The sequence below is a fragment of the Pristiophorus japonicus genome, unplaced genomic scaffold (genome assembly GCF_044704955.1).
Source record: "Pristiophorus japonicus isolate sPriJap1 unplaced genomic scaffold, sPriJap1.hap1 HAP1_SCAFFOLD_1649, whole genome shotgun sequence".
Taxonomy (NCBI): Eukaryota; Metazoa; Chordata; class Chondrichthyes; family Pristiophoridae; genus Pristiophorus; species Pristiophorus japonicus.
Window position 1 is genome coordinate 3,607 of NW_027251330.1, and position 22,414 is coordinate 26,020.

The following is a 22,414-nucleotide window of genomic DNA, read 5'->3' on the forward strand; positions in this document are numbered from 1 at the left end:
GCGGGGAGAGAAGAGAGAGATGGGTGGGGGGGGGGAGAGAAAAGAGAGTGGGGGGGGTGGGGAGAGAAGAGAGAGTGGGGTGGGCTGGGGTGGGGGTGGAGGAAGAGTGGGGTGGGGGTGGGAGAGTGGGGGTTGAGGGGGTGGGGGGGAAGAGGAAGAGAGGGGTGGGGGGGGATGGGAAGAGAGAGAGAGAGAGACGCATGCACGCACGAACGAACGAGTGGGGCGGCCAGGGAGAGATAGACAGAGGTGGCCCTTTCCAGAAAGGCAGGCAGTGGGGTGCCGAGGCGTTCAGTGCTGGGACCCCAGCTGTTTACAATATACGTTAATGATTTCGATGAAGGAATTGAGTGTAATATCTCCAAGTTTGCAGATGATACTAAACTCGATGACGATTTGTGTATAGGAGCAGGGAGGTCTTACTGCAGTTGTACAGAGCCTTGGTGAGACCTCACCTGGAATACTGTGTTCGGTTTTGGTCTCCTAATCTGAGGAAGGACGTTCTTGCTATTGAGGGATTGCAGCGAAGGTTCACCAGACTGATTCCCGGGATGGCTGGACTGACATATGAGGAGAGACTGGATCAACTGGGCCTTTTTCCACTGGAGTTTAGAAGGATGAGAGGAGATCTCATAGAAACATATAAAATTCTGACTGGATGGGACAGGTTAGATGCAGGAAGAATGTTTCTGGGGTCACAGTCTTAAGGATAAGCCAATTAGGACTGAGATGAGGAGAAACTTCTTCACTCAGAGTTGTTAAATCGTAGAATTACCTGCCGCAGAGAGTTGTTGATGCCAGTTCATTGGATATATTCAAGAAGGAGTTAGATATAGCCCTTACAGCTAAAGGGATCAAGGGGTATGGAGAGAAAGCAGGAAAGGGGTACTGAGGGAATGATCAGCCATGGTCTTATTGAATGGTGGTGCAGGCTCGAAGGGCCGAATGGCCTACTCCTGCAACTATTTTCTATGTTTCTATGAGAGAGAGGGGAAGGGGTGAGCAGACAGAGAGAGGTGTGGGTGGGCAGAGAGGGGGGAAGGGAGTGGAGTGGAGTGGAGGGAGAGGGGGGTGTGGGCAGAGAGAGGGAGGGAGACACTGATGGACGGACACGCCTGCAGAGAGGGAGGGAGGGATGTAACTGGGTAATGCAGACAGTTCATGTAGAAATGAATTGTGTGGAATGTGAAGGGGAGACTAATTGGACTGAGGCCTCGGGCTGTGAGTAAGAGCAGTGGTTACCCTCACTGTCTGTGTGGGAGAGGCAGGCGGTGCGGGGGTTGCACTGTATTGTGTGCAGAAGCTGAAGGGATGCGGTCAGATTGGATGAAACGTATATATTTGTGTGTGTGTGTGTGTGTGTTTTTGTTCCGGTCAGGTTGAGGAGAGACTGGTGTGCAGAAGGCGGAGCGGAGTTTAATGCTAATTTGAAGTGGTTTACCTCACCGAGAGAGCGAGGAATTAAGGAAGGGAAGGTGTGTTCTACCCTTCGGTGTGTGGCTTCCTGGGCTCTGGGTCAGATCTACATTTCGAAACGCCGAGAGAGAGAGAGAGCACTGCAGGAATTAAACAGCAACAGGGAACGACTGCTACAGAAAGCACAGCTCCACACCAGCAGAATACATTCGGGAGGAACTTCGCACTCCATCGTGAGACCAGCACAGAGAGGAGATACTGAGTGGTGATGAGGTAGCAGAATGGGAACTAACTACGTAGAAGGTGAGAGTTGTTGTTTTCCATCCTCTCTGCTGTTGATGGTGTGTGTTGATTGTCGCTCTTAAACAGCCTCTGTTTTATTGCAAGCAGAGTAAGTTAGTGTACATATTTTTATATAAATAAGACTGATTGAATATTGGGAAGATAGAAGCCATTGTTTTCGATCCCTACCACAAACTCCGTTCCCTAGTCACTGACTCCATTCCTCTTTCCAACTTCTGCCTGAGGCTGAACCACATTGTTCATAACCTTGGTGTCATATTTGACCCTGAAATGAACTTTTGACCACATATCCGCAGCATAACTAAGACCGCTTATTTCCACCTCTGTAACATTGCCCGTCTCCGCCCCTGCCTCAGCCTCAGCTCAGCCGCTACTGAAGCCCTCATCCATGCCTGTGTTACCTCTACACTTGACTATTCCAACGCACTCCTGGTCGGCCTCCCACGTTCTACCCTACGTAAACTAGAGGTGATCCAAAACTCGGCTGCCCCATGTCCTAACTCGCACCAATTCCCACTCACCCATCACCCCTGTGCTCGCTGACCTACATTGGCTCCTGGTTAAGCAACGCCTCGATTTCAAAATTCTCATCTGTGTTTACAAACCCCTCCCTATCTCTCACCTCCTCGCCCCTCCCTATCTCTCTAATCTCCTCCAGCCCCACAATCCCCCGAGATCTCTGCACTCCTCTAATTCTGCCCTCTTGAGCATCCCTGATTATAATCACTCAACCATTGGTGGCCGTTCCTTCAGCTGCCTGGGCCCTAAGCTCTGGAACTCCCTCCCTAAACCTCTCTACCTCTCTTTTCTCCTTTAAGCCGCTCCTTAAAACCTACTTTTTTGACCAAGCTTTTGGTCACCTGCGCTAATTTCTACTTGTGCGGCTCGGTGTCAAATTTTTATCGTAACGTACTCTTGTGAAGCACCTTGGGACGTTTCACGATGTGAAAGGCGCTATATAAATGCAAGTTGCTGATGCGATGCCTCTGCCGTGGCTCGATGCAATGTCTCTCACCGCTGAGTCAGGTGGTCGTGGGTTCAAGTCCCGCCCCGCATCCTGGAGCAGATAATCCAGGCAGACACTCCGGGTTACGAGACTGAGGGTGTGTTGGAGGAGCTGCCTTTGGGATGAAACTGAGGCCTGGCCCCTTGGGTGGAGGGAAAAGACCCCACGGCATTATTGGAAGAAGAGCAGGAGAGTGCTCCCTGGTGTCCTGGGGCCAATATTCATCCCCTAGTTGAGCATCACCAAAAATACATGAAAGAAAAGAAAGACTTGCATTTCCATAGCGCCTTTCACGACCACCGGACGTCTCGAAGCGCTTCACTTCATGAAAGTACTTCACTGGCTGTGTAGTCAGTGTTGTAATGTGGGAAACACGGCAGTCAGCACTGTGATGTGATAATGGGTCCGTGCATCTCGTGCTGCGTGACGACAATTCCACTTTCCACCCTTATATTCATGCTGCAAATTGCTGAAAGTGCGAATTGAAAATGGGGCAAATGACGTCAACATCGCAGCTGGGACCTCCTGAACATTGTGCCCAACTCCTTAACTAACGGCGAGAGGATCGGGAGAGAAACCGAGCCGGTGACGGAGAGGGAAGTCGGGTGAATTAGAGTCAAGTAAGACTGAGAAAGAGAGCGAGAGAGAGAAAAAGAGAGAGAACAGAAAGGATAAGTAGGAAAGAAATGCAGAAGCAGGGGCCGCCATCTGGAAACAGTTTCCACATGCACGCTGACGACACCCAGCTCTACGCCACCACTTCTCTCCACCCCTCCACACACTCTCTAAATTGTCAGACTGTTTAACTGACTGGATGAACTGAAATTTCCTCCACCTACATATTGGAAAGACCGAAGCCATCGCCTTCAGTTCCCTAACCACTGACTCCATCCCTCTCCCCAACTTCTGCCTGAGGCTGAACCACACTGTTCGGAACCTAGGTGTCATATGTGACCCTAAAATGAGCTTTTGACCACATAACTGCAGCATAACTAAGACCGCCTATTTCCACCTCCGTAATGTCAACCGACTCCGCCCCTGCCTCAGCTCATCTGCTGCTGATGCCCTCATCCATGCTAGTGTTACCTCTAGACTTGACTGTTCCGATGCGCTCCAGGCTGGCCTCCCACATTCTACCCTACGTGAACTTAGAGGTGATCCAAAACTCAGCTGCCCGTGTCCTAACTCGCACCAAGTCCCGTTCACCCATCACCCCCTGTGCTCGCTGACCTACATTGGCTCCCGGTTAAGCAACGCCTCAATTTCAAAATTCTCTTCCTTGTTTACAAATCCCTCCATGACCTCGCCCCTCCCTATCTCTGAAATCTCCTTCAGCCCCACAACCCCCCCTGAGATCTCTGCACTCCCCTAATTCTGCCCTCTTGAGCATCCCTGATTAGAATCGCTCAACCATTGGTGACTGTGCCTTCTGTTGCCTGGGCCCCAAGCTCTGGAACTCCCTCCCTAAACCTCTTCCCCCATATATATCTCTTCCTATATAACACTCCTTAAAACTACCACTTTGTCCAAGCTTTTGAACATAGAATTAGGAGTAGGCCATACGGCCCTTCAATAAGATCATGGCTGATCTTCGACCTCAACTCCACTTTCCCGCCCAATCCCCATAACTCTTGTTTCTCTAGTGACAAAATATCTATCGATCTTGGCCTCGAATATATTCAGAAACTCAGCACCCACAGCCTTCTGGGGCAGAGAATTCCAAAGATTCACAACCACTGAGTGAAGAAATTCCTCCTCGTCTCAGTATTAAATGGCCAACCCCTTATCCTGAGACTGTGACCATCTAGATTTTCCAACCTCTCGGCCTCTACTCTGCCAATGCCCCTCAGAATCATGTATATTTCAATGAAAACACCTCATAGCACAACCCTCTCATCCCAGGAATCAATGGTGAACCTTCGTTGCACTCCCTCTAAGGCAAGTATTTATTTCTTCAGATAAGGAGACCAAAACTGTTCACAGTACTCCAGGTGTGGTCTCACTAAAGCCCTGTACAATTGTAGCAAGACTTCCTTACTCTTGTACTCCAACTCCCTTGTGATAAAGGCCAACATTACCATTTGCCTTTATTGCTTGCTGTACCTGCATGTTAACTCTGTTTACTGTACTAGGACACACACACCTCTCCGAACACCGACAATTAATAGCTTCTCACCATTTAAAAATATTCTGTTTCTCTAATCTTCCTACCAAAGTGAATAACCTCACATTCCTCACATTATACTCCATCTTCTACCTTGTTGCCCACTCACTTAACGGTTGGCGGGTTGTAACTAGTGGGGTGCCGCAGGGATCAGTGCTGGGGCCTCAGCTATTCACAATCTATATTAATTATCCCTTTGCAGGTTCTTTGTGTCCTCCTCACAGCTTATTGTCCCACCCAGCTTTGTATCATCAGCAAACTTGGATACATTACACTCGGTCCCTTCATCTAAGTTATTAATATAGATTGTAAATAGCTGAGGCCCCAGCACTGATCCCTGCGGCACCCCACTAGTTACAACCCGCCAACCGTTTATCTCTACTGTTTTCTGTCTGTTAACCAATCCTCTATCCATGCTAATATATTACCTACAACCCCATGAGGCCTTCTCTTGCATAGCAACCTTTTACAGGGCACCTTATCGAATGTCTTGTGGAAATCCAAATATACTACATCCACGGGTTTGTGCATTTAGGTAAAGAGCCTTTCATTGTAACTTTTTACCATTATCCCCTGATGCAGCCTTATTCGCTGATGCAGAATGACCATTAAACACTCTGTCCCTTCCTGTCACATCTGCTGATCTTTACCCAAATCTCTACACTGCTCCAGTGCCTTGACTTTTCTCTTTAGCTTTCTAAATTTCCCCTCACCTGATTTCCCCCTCCCCCAGCCCTCCTTTTTAGTTTAAAGCCCTGCCTACAATCCTAGTTATTCGATTTGCCAGGACACTGGTCCCAGCCTGGTTCAAGTGAAGCCCAACCCAACGGAACCGCTCCCTCTTTCCCCAGTACTGGTGCCAGAGCCCCGTGCATCGAAACCCCTTCCTCCCACACCACTCTTTGTGCCACGCATTTAACTCTCTGATCTGCTTGTTGCTATACCAATTTACGCGTGGCTCAGGTAACAATTCGGAGATTATTACCTTTTTGAGGTTCTGCTTTTTAATTTAGACCCTAGCTCCTCAAACTCCCTCAGTAGGATGTGATTCCTGGTTCTGCCTATGTCACTGGTTCCTATGTGACCTCCTCGACCAGGCCAACATCCCCAGCATCGAAGCACTGACCACACTAGACCAGCTCCGCTGGGCGGGCCACATTGTCCGCATGCCAGACACAAGACTCCCAAAGCAAGCGCTCTACTCGGAACTTCTTCATGGTAAACGAGCCCCAGGTGGGCAGTGGAAACGTTACAAGGACTCCCTCAAAGCCTCCCTAATGAAATGCAACATCCCCACTGACACCTGGGAGTCCCTGGCCAAAGACCTCCCTAAGTGGAGGAAGTGCATCTGGGAGGGCACTGAGCACCTCGAGTCTCATCGCCGAGAGCATGCAGAAATCAAGCGCAGGCAGCGGAAGGAACGTGCGGCAAACCAGTCCCACCCACCCCTTTCCTTCAACCACTGTCTGTCTCACCTGTGACCGAGACTGTAATTCCTGTATTGGACTGTTCAGCCACCTAAGAACTCATTTTGTGAGTTTAAGCAAGTCTTCCTCGATTCTGAGGGACTGCCTATGATGATGAACCATGAGAACTGGATCCTCCCCCACCCCCTCCCCCTCCAAGTCCTTCTCCAGCCGTGATGAGATGTCTTTAACCACCGGGCAGGCAGCATAACCATCGGGACTCCCAGTCACAGCTGCAGAGTACCGTATCCAGCCCCCCTGACTATACTGTCCCCTGCTGATACCATGGTCCTCTTCACTCCCCCACTTGAATGGCCTCCTGTACCATGGTGCCGTGGTCAGTTTGCTCAGCCTCCCTGCAGTCTCTGCTCTCGTCCACCCAGGCAGCAGGAACCTGGTACCTGTAGGACCAGGACAAAGGCCGAGGCTCCTCCAGCACTGCACCTGGGGTCCCCTTACCTGCCTGTTCCGCAGTCACCCCCCTTCTGTCCCTGACCACTAACCAGCCCTGTACCGCTACCCTGATATCTCTATACGTGCCTCGTGTCAAATGTTGTTTGCTAACACTCCTGTGAAACACCTTGGGAAGTCTCACTGCGTTAAAGCCGCTATCTAAATGTTGACATTGTAACCCAGTAGTGTTTGGGAATGGTTGGATTGGGCCTTGAGAAGTTGATGATTGAATGGCAGGGTAGGTGTTGGAAAGGTGCAAATGTTATTGAGCCATGACGTATTTAACCAGCGTGATTGTTATAATCAGCAACAATGGAACTGCTTTTATGGGAACATTTTAAAAAAAAAAGAAAGACTTGCGTTTATATAGCGCCTTTAACGACCACCGGACATCTCAAAGTGCTTTATTGCCAATGAAGTACTTTGAGTGTAGTCACTTTTGTCATAACATAAGAAATAAGAACAGGAGTAGGCCATACGGCCCCTCGAGCCAGCTCCGCCATTCAATATGATCATGGCTGATCAGAACATGGACTCCGCTCCACTTCCCTGCCTGCTCCCCATAACCCCTTATTCTCTTATCGTTTAACAAACTGTCTTAAATTTATTCAATGTCCCAGCTTCCACAGCTCTCTGAGGCAGCGAATTCCACAGATTTACAACCCTCTGAGAGAAGAAATTTCTCCTCATTTCAGTTTTAAATGGGCGGCCCCTTATTCTAAGATCATGCCCTCTAGTTCTAGTCTCCCCCATCAGTGGAAACATCCTCTCTGCATCCACCTTGTCAAGCCCCCTCATAATATACATTTCGATAAGATCACCTCATTCTTCTGAATTCCAATGAGTAGAGGCCCAACCTACTCAACCTTTCCTCATAAGTCAACCCCCTCATCTCCTGGATCAACCCTCGTGAACCTTCTCTGAACTGCCCCCAAAGCAAGTATATCCTTTCGTAAATATGGAAACCAAAACTGTACGCAGTATTCCAGGTGTGGCCTCACCAATACCCTGTATAAGTCACTGGTGGAAGTAGTCTATAGACCCCCTAACAGTAGCAACTCTGTTGGTCGGAGTATAAACCAAGAAATAGTGGGGTCTTGTAAAAAGGGAACAGTAATAATCATGGGTGGGTATAACCTCCATATTGATTGGACAAATCAAATTGGTCAGGGTAGCCTTTAGGAAGAGTTCCTAGAGTGTGTAATGGACGGGTTCCTTAAGCAGTATGTAACGGAACCAACCAGGGAGAAGGCTATCTTAGATCTAGTCCTGTGTAATGAGACAGGATTAATAAACAATCTCCAAGCAAAAGATCCCCTTGGAATGAGTTGAATTTCAAATTCAGATGGAGGGAGAGAAAGTTGGATCTCTAACCAGCGTACTAAGCTTAAATGAAGGAGACTACAAAGGTATGAGGGTAGAGTTTCGTGGGGGGGGGGGGGTTACAGTGATGTTCTGCCGATTAGGGTCCCCGTTAACTGGGAGTTATTTGAATATCCACATCCTGGACCCCACGGTGTGCTGGCACGGAGACAGTGAGTGATGTCGGCGACCCACCCGGCTCGGCAATATCACTACACCGTATCGGCCGTGGCTCCATGGGCAGCACTGTGGCACTGAGGGAGCGCCGCACTGTCGGAGGGGCAGTACTGAGGGAGCGCCGCACTGAGGGAGGGGCAGTACTGAGGGAGTGCCGCACTGTCGGAGGGGCAGTACTGAGGGAGCGCCGCACTGAGGGAGGGGCAGTACTGAGGGAGCGCCGCACTGAGGGAGCGCCGCACTGAGGGAGTGCCGCACTGTCGGAGGGGCAGTACTGAGGGAGTGCCGCACTGAGGGAGCGCCGCACTGTCGGAGGGGCGGTACTGAGGGAGTGCTGCACTGTTGGAGGGGCAGTACTGAGGGAGTGCTGCACTGTCGGAGGGGCAGTACTGAGGGAGTGCCGCACTGAGGGAGCGCCGCACTGAGGGAGTGCCGCACTGTCGGAGGGGAAGTACTGAGGGAGTGCTGCACTGTCGGAGGGGCAGTACTGAGGGAGCGCCGCACTGCGGGAGTGCCGCACTGTCGGAGGGGCTGTACTGAGGGAGTGCCGCACTGTCGGAGGGGCTGTACTGAGGGAGTGCCGCACTGTCGGAGGGGCGGTACTGAGGGAGTGCCGCACTGTCGGAGGGGCTGTACTGAGGGAGTGCCGCACTGTCGGAGGGGCGGTACTGAGGGAGCGCCGCACTGTCGGAGGGGCAGTACTGAGGGAGCGCCGCATTGTCGGGGGGGGGGGGGGTCAGTATTGAGGTGTTGTCCTTTGCTGGAGACGTTAAACCGAGACCCTGTCTGCTCTCAATTGGTAATAAAAGATCCCATGGCACTATTTTGAAGAAGAGCAGGGGAGTTCTCCCCGGTATCCCGGCCAACAAATTCCCCTCAACTAACATCACTAAAGCAAATGATGTGATCATTATCACATTGCTACTTGTGGGAGCTTGCTGTGCGCTGTGTTTCCTACAGAATACTTCTCTCCTATTGGCCAGGACGCCGGAGAGAACTCCCCCACTCCTCGTCGAATAATGTCTGTGGGATCTTTTGCCTCCAGCCGAGAATGGAGACGAGACCTTGGTTTAACATCCCATCCGAAGGACTGAACATCTGACAGTTGAGGATTCACCACTAGGTTAACAGGTGACGGTAAAGTGCTCGTTGTTGATCGACAATGGTGGATCCCTTACCCAGCATCCTGAGCTGGCAAAAAGCACTCTACCATCCTTTACTGGAAGTTGCTTGATGAGGGTGGAAAGGAGCAGTATTGAAGGCTAGGGTCTGAGGGATGTGGGCCCAGGGACAAGGCGAGTGGTTAGGCCCCAGCTGGAGTAGTGTGTCCAATTCTAGGCACCGCACTTTAGGAAGGATGTGAAGGCCTTCGAGAGGGTGCAGAAAAGATTTGCAAGAATGGTTCCAGGAATGAGGGACTTCATCTATGTGGATAGACTGGAGAAACTGAGGTTCTCAGAGCACAGAAGATTGCGACGAGATTTGATCGAGGTGTTCAAAAGCATGAGTCTAGACAGAGTCTGTGAAGATAGTTTGAGTAGGTTGGGCCTATATACATTGGAGTTCAGAAGAATGATCTTATTGAAACTTATAAGACAATGAGGGAGCTCGACAAGATCGATGCAGAGAGGATATTTCCACTCACAGGGGAAACTAAAACTAGGGGGCATAGTCTCAGAATAAGGGGCTGCCCGTTTAAAACTGAGATGAGGAGGAATTTCTTCTGAGGGTTGTAAATCTGTGGAATTCTCTGCCCCAGAGAGCTGTGCAGGCTGGGTCATTGAATATATTTAAGGCGGAGATACAGATTTTTGAGCGATCAGGGAGTAAAGCGTTATAGGGAGTGGGCAGGTAAGTGGAGCTGAGTCCATGATCAGATCAGCCATGATTTTATTAAATGGCAGAGCAGGCTCGAGGGGTCAAATGGCCTACTCCTGTTACTATTAATTTATGTTCTTATAGTAGATAGAGAGAAACTCTTCCCATTGGTGGAAGGGTCGAGAACCAGAGGACACAGATTTAAGGTGATTGGCAGAAGAACCAAAGGCGACATAAGGGAAAACCTTTTTACACAGCGAGTGGTTAGGATCTGGAATACACGGCCTGAAAGGATGGTGGAGGCAGATTCAATCACTGCTTCCAAAAGGGAATTGGATAAGTACCTGAAAGAAACAGATTTGCCGGGAAAGGGTGGGGGAGTGGGACTAGCTGAAGTGTTCTTGCAGAGAGCCAGCACGGACTCGATGGGCCGAATGGCCTCCTTCTGTGCTCTAACCGTTCTATGATTCTGTGTGTGGCTGGAGGAGAGACCGAGGAAGGATAGACTAACTAGGGCAAGGATTTTGAATTTTCAGGGTTGAAGGTTTCAATGACAGAACGGTTCAGATTACACCCTCGGCCAACAGCTCAGATCACCGGCATTGTTTATCCAGCAGATAAGAGGCAGAAAGGACTGGTATTTGCACAGGACCTTATCACCTCACACAAAGGTCCCACAGTGGCTGACACAATGGATGACCTTTGAAGGGCAGTCCCTAGCAGTAACCAGTGAAGCCTCACAAACATACTGGAGATAATCCAGACTGCTCCAGTGTGTACCACTCTAATCACATCAGACTATTCATTATCTGGTTTGCTGAAATTGCTCATCTACTTTTATCAGCTGTGGCTCAGTGGGCAGAACTCTCTCTCGCCTCGAAGTCAGAAGGTCTTGGGCTCGAATCCAACTCCAGAGACTTAAGAGTGCATAATCCAGGCCGACACTCGCATCGCGTGCTGCGGGAGCGCCGCGCTGTCGGAGGGGCTGTCTTTCGGATGAGATGTTAAACAGAGGCCCCAACTTTCCCCTCGGATGGATGTAAAAGATCCCACAGCACCATTCCGTGTATGGGGGGGGGGAGGGGGTGGGGGTTACAGAGATCGGGGAGGGAGACCATGTTCTGTGTGGGATCTTGCTGTGCAATGGGCTGCCACGTTTCCTGCATTCCAACTGGTGACTGCACTTCAAAGTATATAACTGACTAAAGCACTGAGCTCTTGATGTGAAAGGCGCTATATAAATGCAAGTCTTTGTCATGGTTGTAATGGGGGCCCGGTTGTTTTATGCCCCCCCCTCATCCCCATTAGAGAAAGGATGCCAACATGGGACAGCGCCAAGCCCAGTCCTGTTCTCCCTGACACCCACACGTGCATTCCCAGGGACAACAACATGCACAGAATGTACAGCACACAAACACGGCATTGGGCACAGCAGGCCATTGTTGGTCTTTATGTTCCACTCGCGCCTCCTCCCAGCCCTCTTCACCTCATCAGCGTAACCTATTCCGTTCTCCCTCGTGTGTAAATCCAGCTTCCCCTTCAATACGTCTCATCATCATCATAGGCAGTCCCTCGGAATCGAGGAAGACTTGCTTCCACTCATAGAATGAGTCCTTAGGTGACTGAACAGTCCAATACGAGAACCACAGTCCCTGTCACAGGTGGGACAGACAGTGGGTGAGGGAAGGGGTGGGTGGGACTGGTTTGCCGCACGCTCCTTCCGCTGCCTGCGCTTGCTTTCTGCATGCTCTCGGCGACGAGACTCGAGGTGCTCAGCGCCCTCCTGGATGCACTTCCTCCACTTGGGCCGGTCTGTGGCCAGGGACTCCCAGGTGTCAGTGGGGATGTTGCACTTTATCAAGGGAGGCTTTGAAGGTGTCCTTGTAACGTTTCCACTGCCCACCTTTGGCTCGTTTGCCGTGACGGAGTTCCGAGTAGAGCGCTTGCTTTGGGAGTCTTGTGTCTGGCATGCGAACTATGTGGCCTGCCCAGCGGAGCTGGTCGCGTGTGGTCAGTGCTTCAATGCTGGGGATGTTGGCCTGGTCGAGGACGCTAATGTTGGTGCATCTGTCCTCCCAGGGGATTTGTAGGATCTTGCGGAGACATCGTTGGTGGTATTTCTCCAGCGACTTGAGGTGTTTACTGTACATGGTCCATGTCTCTGAGCCATACAGGAGGGCAGGTATTACTACAGCCCTGTAGACCATGAGCTTGGTGGTAGATTTGAGGGTCTGGTCTTCAAACACTCTTTTCCTCAGCGGCCGACGGCTGCACTGGAGGCGGTGTTGAAACTTGTCGTCAATTATTATTCTATACTATACTATTCTATTCACCTCAACCACTCCCTGTGGCAGCGAGTCCCACATTCTCAGCTCTCTGGGTAAAGAGCTTTCTCCTGAATTCCCCATTGGATTTATTAATGACTATCTTATATTTATGGCCTAGTTCTGGTCTCCCCCACACAAGTGTAAACCTCTATGTCCAACCCTATCGAACCCTTTCATAATCTTGAAGCCCTCTATTTCTAACTATATATAGCGCTATTAACGTAGTAAAGCTTCACAGGAGTGTTATCAGATAGAATTTGACAATGAGCCACAGGAGGCGATATTAGGAGTGTGAGTAAAAGCTTTTAAGGGTCTTCAAGGAGGAGAGAGGTGGAGAATTGGAGAGGTTTCGGGCCCAGGCAGCTGAAGGCACAGCCACCAGTATTGGAGTGAAGGGATCGGGGGATGGACCAGAGATCAGAGTTAGAGGAGAGGAGAGATTGTGGGGATTTGTGGGGCCGGAAGGGGTTAGAGATTGGGAGGGTGTAGGGCTGGAGGAGGTTAGAGATAGGGAGGGGTGTAGGGCTGGAGGTGGTTACAGAGATAGGGAAGGTATAGGGCTGAAGGGGATTACAGAGATAGGGAGGGTGTAGGGCTGGAGAGGGTTACAGAGATAGGGAGGGTGTAGGGCTGGAGGGGGTTACAGAGCTTGGGAGGGGGCCAGGCCATGGTGGGCAGAGATAGGGCAGGGCTGGAGGGGGTTACAGAGATAGGGAGGGTGCAGGGGTGGAGGTGGTTAGAGATAGGGAGGGTGTAGGGCTGGAGGGGGTTACAGAGATAGGGAGGGTGCAGGGCTGGAGGGGGTTACAGAGATAGGGAGGGGTGCAGGGCTAGAGGAGGTTGGAGATGGGGAGGGGTGTAGGGCTGGAGGTGGTTAGAGATAGGGAGGGGTGTAGGGCTGGAGGTGGTTACAGAGATGGGGAAGGTATAGGGCTGGAGGGGATTACAGAGATAGGGAGGGTGTAGGGCTGGAGGGGGTTACAGAGCTTGGGAGGGGGCCAGGCCATGGTGGGGCAGAGATAGGGCAGGGCTGGAGGGGGTTACAGAGATCCTGGTGGGGGAGAGAACATGTTCTGTGTGGGATCTTGCTGTGCAGTTGGCTGCCACGTTTCCTGCATTCCAATTCCTGACTGCACCTCAAAGTACATAACTGACTAAAGCACTTTGAGGTCTTGATGTGAAAGGCGTTATATAAATGCAAGTCTTTGTCATGGTTGTAACGGAGGCCCAGCTATTCTCATGTTCCCACCCCCCTCCTCCCATTAGAGAAAGGATGCCAACATGGGACAGTGCCAAGCCCAGTCCTGTTCTCCCTGACACCCACACGTGCATTCCCAGGGACAACAACATGCACAGAATGTACAGCACACAAACACGGCATTGGGCACAGCAGGCCATTGTTGGTCTTTATGTTCCACTCGTGCCTCCTCCCAGCCCTCTTCACCTCATCAGCGTAACCTATTCCGTTCTCCCTCGTGTGTAAATCCAGCTTCCCCTTCAATGCTTCGATACTATTTGTCTCAACCACTCCCTGTGGCAGCGAGTCCCACATTCTCAGCTCTCTCTGGGTAAAGAGCTTTCTCCTGAATTCCCCATTGGATTTATTAATGACTCTTATATTTATGGCCTAGTTCTGGTCTCCCCCACACAAGTGTAAACTACTTCTCTACGTCCAACCCTATCAAACCCTTTCATAATCTTGAAGCCCTCTATTTCTAACTATATATAGCGCTATTAACGTAGTAAAGCTTCACAGGAGTGTCATCAGATAGAATTTGACAGCGAGCCACAGGAGGCGATATTAGGAGTGTGAGTAAAAGCTTTTAAGGATCTTCAAGGAGGAGAGAGGTGGAGAATTGGAGAGGTTTCGGGCCCAGGCAGCTGAAGGCACGGCCACCAGTATTGGAGTGAAGGGATCGGGGGATGGACCAGAGGTCAGAGCTGGAGGAGAGGAGAGATTGTGGGGATTTGTGGGGCCGGAGGGGGTTACAGAGATCAGGAGGGTTGGAGGGCTGTAGGGAGTTAGAGATTGGGAGGGTGTGGGGCTGGAGGGGGTACAGAGATCAGGAGGGTTGGAGGGCTGGTGGTGGTTACAGAGATAGGGTGGAGGGGGTTACAGAGATAGGGAGGGCTGGAGGGGGTTACAGAGATAGGGAGAGGTGGAGGGGGTTACAGAGATAGGGAGGGCTGGAGGGGGTTACAGAGATAGGGAAGGGTGGAGGGGGTTACAGAGATAGGGAGGGCTGGAGGGGGTTACAGAGATAGGGAAGGGTGGAGGTGGTTACAGAGATAGGGAGGGCTGGAGGGGGTTACAGAGATAGGGAGAGGTGGAGGGGGTTACAGAGATAGGGAGGGCTGGAGGGGGTTACAGAGATAGGGAAGGGTGGAGGGGGGTTACAGAGATAGGGAGGGCTGGAGGGGGTTACAGAGATAGGGAAGGGTGGAGGGGGTTACAGAGATAGGGAGGGCTGGAGGGGGTTACAGAGATTGGGAGGGGTGTAGGCCATGGAGGGGGTTACAGAGATCGGGGAGGGGGTTACAGAGATCGGGGAGGGGTGTAGGCCATGGAGGGGGGTTACAGAGATCGGGGAGGGGGTTACAGAGATTGGGAGGGGTGTAGGCCATGGAGGGGGTTACAGAGATCGGGGAGGGGGTTACAGAGATCGGGGAGGGGTGTAGGCCATGGAGGGGGGTTACAGAGATCGGGGATGGGGGGTTACAGAGATCGAGGAGGGGGTTACAGAGATCGGGGAGGGGGGGTTACAGAGATCGAGGAGGGGGTTACAGAGATCGGGGAGGGGGGGGGTTACAGAGATCGGGGAGGGGGGGGTTAAAGAGATCGGGAAGGGGTGTAGGCCATGGAGGGGGGTTACAGAGATCGGGGAGTGGGGGGTTACAGAGATCGGGGAGTGGGGGGTTACAGAGATCGGGGAGGGGGGGGTTACAGAGATCGGGGAGGGGGGGGGTTACAGAGATCGGGGAGGGGGGGGTTACAGAGATCGGGGAGGGGTGTAGGCCATGGTGGGGGGTTTACAGAGATCGGGAGGGCTGTGGGCCATGGAGGGGGGTTACAGAGATCGGGGATGGGGGGTTACAGAGATCGAGGAGGGGGTTACAGAGATCGGGAGGGGGCCAGGCCATGAGGGATTTGAACAAGAGGATGAGACCAGTTGTGGGTTGGGATGCAGGAAGCTGTTGAAGGTGAGGGGGAGCCATTAATGTCGGCACTTCCTGTCGCCCCCAGCTGTAGTAATGTAACTGAGCGGGGAAGGAGGAGTGGACCGGCAGGGATCAGCTCCACACCCAGCCCGTCGAGCCTGGACCTGCCCAGGAGAAGCATTCCTTTCCTCCCGTGCCCTCGGGCTCTGTGGTTAGCTCTGTTGCCTATATTAAGCCCCTTGACAACGAGGAAGTTGATTGATCACATGCTCAGTACAAGCGATTTCTGCTGATTGCAGAATTAGCAAACTCTGGCCTCTTGAGCCTCCCTCATTTCTATCGTCCCTCCATCGGTGGCCGTACCTTCAGCTGCCTGGGCCCCAAGCTCTGGAATTCCCTCCCTAAACCTCTCTGCCCCTCTACTCCTTTAATACGCTCCTTAAAACCTCTTTCTTTGACCAAGCTTTAGGTCACCTGTCCTAATATCTCATTATGTGGCTCGGTGTTGAATTTGTTTTGATCGCTCCTGTTTAGCTCCTTGGGACGTTTTGCTACGTTAAAGGCGCTATATAAATACAGGATGTTGTTGAGGGCAGGTGGGGGAGGGTCGGCACCTACACAAGGTGGTGGGGGCACCGTGTGGGGGGTGACTTTGTTCTGTGGGGGGGCACGGGGGAATCTCTGCTGCATGAATTGGCTCCAGCCCAGTTTGCTGTTCTCTGTTGTACTTACACTATGACCAGGTCCAAGAGCGGCCCCTGAGGGAGGTAAGGACCCCTACAATCCAGAGGGGGGCCCCCTAACGTAGTCCGAGGGCAGGGAGGCATCGACAGTTCTGCCCTGGCCAATGTGTATCAGAGGTGCGCAAGATCCTACAAATCCCCTGGGAGGACAGACACATCAACATTAGTGTCCTCGACCAGGCCAACATCCCCAGCATTGAAGCACTGATCACATTCGATCAGCTCTGCTGGGCAGGGCCACATAGTTCGCAAGCCAGACACGAGACTCCCGAAGCAAGCGCTCTACTCGGAACTCCTTCACGGCAAACGAGCCAAAGGTGGGCAGCGGTAACATTACAAGGACACTCTCAAAGCCTCCCTGATAAAGAGCGACATCCCCACTGACACCTGGGAGTCCCTGGCCAGAGACCGCCCCAAGTGGTGGAAGTGCATCCGGGAAGGTTCTGAGCTCCTCGAGTCTCATCGCCAAGAGCGTGCAGAAATCAAGCGCAGGCAGCGGAAGGAGCGTGCGGCAAACCAGTCCCACCCACCCCTTCCCTCAACCACTGTCTGTCCCACCTGTGACAGGGACTGTGATTCTCGTATTGGACTGTTCAGCCACCTAAGGACTCATGTTAAGAGTGGAAGCAAGTCTTTCTCGATTCCGAGGGACCGCCTATGATAAAACAGAAATTGATACCGAGCCACATATGGAGATACTAGGGCAGGTGACCAAAAGTTTGGACAGAGAGGTATTAAGGAGAGTCTTTAAGAAGGAGAGAGGGGTAGGGAGGGATTTCCAGAGTTTGGGGCCCAGCCACCAATGGCGGAGTGATGAAATTTGGGGATGAGCAAGAGACCAGAAGCGCAGAGATCTCTCAAGCAGCACTAAACACAGGCTACGTGCTCATTTATCTCGTGGTTTGTGGGAGCTTGCTGTGCACAACTTTACAACAGTGACTACAATTCAGAAAGAAAACTTAACAGGACCAAAGCTACTTTGGGGACGCCCTGAGGTAGTGCAAGGTGCTATATCAATGCACGAGGGGGATCTGTTTTCACTTGGCAATTCCCCTGACCCTGCGCGCAGGCTTCTCTGACCGGGTCTGGCAGGTTATATTGGGCTGAGTGAGGATAATGTGTGCTCTGGGTGGGGAATGTCTATCCCCGCCTGCAGCTTGATGGCAGATCCTGCTCCGACTATGTCCCACCTGGGCCATGACCCGTGGACTGTTTGTACCAGGCCTCGGCCTGTTGACCACAAGCCCCCCCCGCCAAAACCCCCTCGCAATCCTGCCGTGTTGTGCTGGCTCCCCTCGCCCGCACTTTGCCTCTGGCTCAGCGATAACCTCGCTGCACCCCATCATCAGGTTCTCCATAACCGGAGGGTCCGAGCTGCCAGACTGGCACTGGCTTAACCTGCAACCCTTTCCAGCAGCTCAAACACAGCTCAGTTACAGAGCAAAGTGAAATATGGGGGGGCGCGGGGGGGGTAAAAGTAACACCTCGTTTCTCCCCCCCCCCCCCCCACCCTCTCCCAATGCACCGGCAGAACCTCCCTACACCGGGCAATAGTGTCATGGGATCTTTTACACCCACCTGAGGGGGTAGACATTCCCTCAGCCCTGCCCCTCCGACAGCGCGGCTCTCCCTCAGCCCTGCCCCTCCGACAGCGCGGCTCTCCCTCAGCCCTGCCCCTCCGACAGCGCGGCTCTCCCTCAGCCCTGCCCCTCCGACAGCGCGGCTCTCCCTCAGCCCTGCCCCTCCGACAGCGCGGCTCTCCCTCAGCCCTGCCCCTCCGACAGCGCGGCTCTCCCTCAGCCCTGCCCCTCCGACAGCGCGGCTCTCCCTCAGCCCTGCCCCTCCGACAGCGCGGCTCTCCCTCAGCCCTGCCCCTCCGACAGCGCGGCTCTCCCTCAGCCCTGCCCCTCCGACAGCGCGGCTCTCCCTCAGCCCTGCCCCTCCGACAGCGCGCCGCTCCCTCAGCCCTGCCCCTCCGACAGCGCGGCTCTCCCTCAGCCCTGCCCCTCCGACAGCGCGGCTCTCCCTCAGCCCTGCCCCTCCGACAGCGCGCCGCTCCCTCAGCCCTGCCCCTCCGACAGCGCGGCTCTCCCTCAGCCCTGCCCCTCCGACAGCGCGGCTCTCCCTCAGCCCTGCCCCTCCGACAGCGCGGCTCTCCCTCAGCCCTGCCCCTCCGACAGCGCGGCTCTCCCTCAGCCCTGCCCCTCCGACAGCGCGGCTCTCCCTCAGCCCTGCCCCTCCGACAGCGCGGCTCTCCCTCAGCCCTGCCCCTCCGACAGCGCGGCTCTCCCTCAGCCCTGCCCCTCCGACAGCGCGCCGCTCCCTCAGCCCTGCCCCTCCGACAGCGCGGCTCTCCCTCAGCCCTGCCCCTCCGACAGCGCGGCTCTCCCTCAGCCCTGCCCCTCCGACAGCGCGCCGCTCCCTCAGCCCTGCCCCTCCGACAGCGCGGCTCTCCCTCAGCCCTGCCCCTCCGACAGCGCGGCTCTCCCTCAGCCCTGCCCCTCCGACAGCGCGGCTCTCCCTCAGCCCTGCCCCTCCGACAGCGCGGCTCTCCCTCAGCCCTGCCCCTCCGACAGCGCGGCTCTCCCTCAGCCCTGCCCCTCCGACAGCGCGGCTCTCCCTCAGCCCTGCCCCTCCGACAGCGCGGCTCTCCCTCAGCCCTGCCCCTCCGACAGCGCGGCTCTCCCTCGGCCCTGCCCCTCCGACAGCGCGCCGCTCCCTCAGCCCTGTACTGGAGTGTAGGTGTGTGTTATACACACCAGTCTCTTTAGTGGGACTTGAACCCATGAGCTTCTGACTCAGAGGCGAAAGTGCCGTTAACAAATAATGTAACTAAATATTTATGCGGCTCGGTGTCGAATTCTGTCTGACAACGCTGCTGAGAGTCGCCCGAAGACGTCACAGGTGCTACATAAATTCAGGTTGAACGTGAATGGAGAGCTTTCTGTGGGCGGAATGAATTGTCTTAACACAGCCAATCGCCCGCTGCTCTGGGTTTATATAATAACGTGTTTGTCCTTCACCGCCCGCAGCTTTCTCGCTTGCCCTGATCGACGCGGCGTTTGACAAGGATGAGAGCGTGCGCCAGGAGATATCGCAGGCCCTGCGCGAGCTGGGCTTCCGCCACCCCAAGCTGGTTCTCCTCGCCTGCCACGACTACCTCAGCAAGCACAGCAAGGTGGGTCGCCGAGCGAGCCGTCACTGCGCTGGAACACCCAGGGTGGGGATGGGTGGGGCGGGGGGGGGGCCTCGGGTCTCGTCCGCAACCTCGGGCCATCCTCGTCCATGCACCGCGCGCCGAGAACACCGAAACAGGAGCCGGCCATTCGGCCCCTCGAGCCTGCTCCACCATCCAATCAGCTCACGGCTGATCATTGACCTCAACTCCACCTTCCTGCCCGGTCTCCTTGTCCCTTGATCCCCTGAATACCCAAAATCTCGGCCTTGGAACAGAGGAGGCTGAGGGGGAGACCTTATTGAGATGTATAAAATTATGAGGGGCCTGGATAGAGTGGGTAGGAAGGACCCGTTTCCCTTGGCAGAGGGGTCAACAACCAGTGGGCATAGATTTAAAGTAATTGTGGGGAGGTTTCGAGGGGATTTGAGGGGAAATTTCTTCACCCAGAGGGTGGTGGGGGTCTGGAAACTCACTGCCTGAAAGAGTGGTAGAGGCAGAAACCCTCACCACATGTAAAAGATACTTGGATGTGCGCCTGTAAGTGCCGTAACCTACAGGGCTACGGACCTGGAGCTGGAAAGTGGGATTAGGCTGGATAGCCTCGCGTTGGCTAACGCGGACACGATGGGCCGAAATGGCCTCCTTCCGTGCTGTAAATTTCCGAGATTCTATATGAATATAACGACTGAGCATCCGCAGGCCTTTGGGGTAGAGAATTCCAACGATTCAAGATTCCCTGCCCCCCCCCCCCCCCCACCACCTCCAAACTGCACTGGGTTCCGGACCCCCCCCCCCACCCATTCCTGATGATCCGGGCTCTCCCAAATATTTGCTCTCGACGTGTGAGGTGGGATAGTGTGGCCTGCTCCCCTTCCCCGTGCCCCGAATGCTGTGATTGAGCTCAGTCAAGGGCACAGAACCCCGCCACTGCCGTCCGCCAACAGGGGCACTGGACTGTGGCTCGGACCATGTGGCCCTTGATTCAGGCTTCATTCCAGCACCCACCCGCCTTGGTCCTGCCGTGATCTCGCCTCGCGCTTCCTTCCCTTTCCCGGCCCTCCAGCCGTGGTACATTCGGTGTTTCACCCGATGGCTCTTTGTGCTTCTCCAGCTGGTCCAGGTTCATCGCATCATCATCCTGCACAGTATGGAGGCCATCGTCAAGGAAACCATCGGCCAACTGGACCAACCCCTGGCCAAGAAAGTCATCTCTTTGGCCTCGGAAGAGATGACCAGATCGAAGGTACTTTGCTCCCATTCGCTCCCCCAATCCCCTTTTCCCGACGTTACGTTGCCTAGTTGGCCGTTCGTGTGTGGGTGATGGCTATTCAACTACGGGGAGCATTGCAGCTCCGTGTGGGTGATGGCTATTCAACCATGGGGAGCATTGCAGCTCCACCAGTGCACACCTCCCAGCAGAGGTGAGTGGGTCAGTGACGAGGAGCCCCCTCCCCTCTAATGTCGCTAAGGCCTATTGTACAGACCCCCCCGAAACACTTCCACATCGGCGATCAGCTCAGACTGTGGCTCTGGAGGTAACACTCTCGCCTTGCAGTCAGAAGGTTGTGGGTTCGAGCACACAAACCAGGCTGACACTCCCAGTGCAATAGTGAGTGTCCAAGTGATGTCTTTCCTATTGGCTGGATGTAAAAGATCCCACGGCCATTAAAGAAAGAAGGGCTTGCGTTTCTATAGCTTCCCAAAGCGCTTTACAGCCAATGAAGTACTTTTGGAGTGTAGTCACTGTTGCAATGTAGGAAATGCAGCAGCCAATTTGTGCACAGCAAGCTCTCACAAACAGCAATGTGATAATGACCAGATAATCTGTTTTAGTGATGTTGATTGAGCGATAAATATTGGCCCCAGGACACTGGGGATAACTCCCCTGCTCTTCTTCAAAATAGTGCCGTGGGATCATTTAAATCCACCTGAGAGCGCAGACGGGGCCTCAGTTTAACGTCTCGTCCTCAGCACTGCACTGGAGTGTCAGCCTAGATTTACGTGCTCAAGTCTCTGGAGTGGGACTTGAACCCACAACCTTCCGACTCCGAGGCGAGAGTGCTACCCACTGAGCCAGGACTGACATTATTTCGAAGAAGAGCAGGGAAGTTCTGGACCAATATATTTATCCCTCAATCAACATCACTAAAACAGATTATCTGGTTATTAACACATTGCTGTTTGTGGGAGCTTGCTGTGCACAAATTGGCTGCTGCGTTTCCCACATTGCAACAGCGACTACACTTTAAAAGTATTTCATTGTGGCTGTGAAGCGTTTGGGACGTCTGGTGGTCGCGAAAGGCGCTATATAAATGCAAGTCCTTGAGCTTTGTGATGGTCAGTTTTACACAGCTCCACACCACGCAGTTTTGTGTGGGGAGGGGGTGGTGCCTGTTGGATTACAGCGGCCCCCCCATGCTCCGCCATGACAGGGCCCCAGTCGTTGGGCGGGCGGGTGACTCAGGCAGGCTCCCATCTGTGGCTTGTTCCCTGTGCTTTAGGAGGTGCTGCCCGAGTGGCAGGAGGCTGCCAGTAACCTGCTCGTGGCCCTGGGCTGCCGATTCATCAACGAGGTGATGGAGGAGATCCTGCAGAAGTTCCAGCCAGGGGTCCTGCCCCATTTCTTCGTGGTCTGCACCCTGGCCAATCTCTCCACCGCAAACGGTAAGGCTGTCGCGTCGAACCGATCTGCTTACTTATCGGCTCGTCGTACTCGCACCCCGTTCTCTTCTCCCCCTCTCCTCTCTCTCTCTCTCTCTCTCATCTCTCTCTCTCTCTCTCTCCTCACCCCCCCCTCTTTCTCTCTTCCCCCCTCTCTCTCTCTCTCTCTCTCTCTCTCCTC

At 53.6% G+C, this 22,414-nt stretch overlaps 1 protein-coding gene across 1 annotated transcript in view; it reads left to right on the forward strand.

Moving 5' to 3' along the window:
* Positions 1-1,377: 1,377 nt before the first annotated feature.
* LOC139243245 (maestro heat-like repeat-containing protein family member 1) overlaps positions 1,378-22,414 on the forward strand; it is a gene marked incomplete at its 3' end in the record, with an annotated part of 47,876 nt that continues 26,839 nt past the window's right edge. The window contains exons 1-4 of the mRNA XM_070870736.1: positions 1,378-1,719; positions 19,427-19,572; positions 20,684-20,815; positions 22,074-22,236. Coding sequence (XP_070726837.1) covers positions 1,698-1,719; positions 19,427-19,572; positions 20,684-20,815; positions 22,074-22,236 — 463 coding nt within the window. The remainder of the gene's footprint in view (positions 1,720-19,426; positions 19,573-20,683; positions 20,816-22,073; positions 22,237-22,414) is intronic.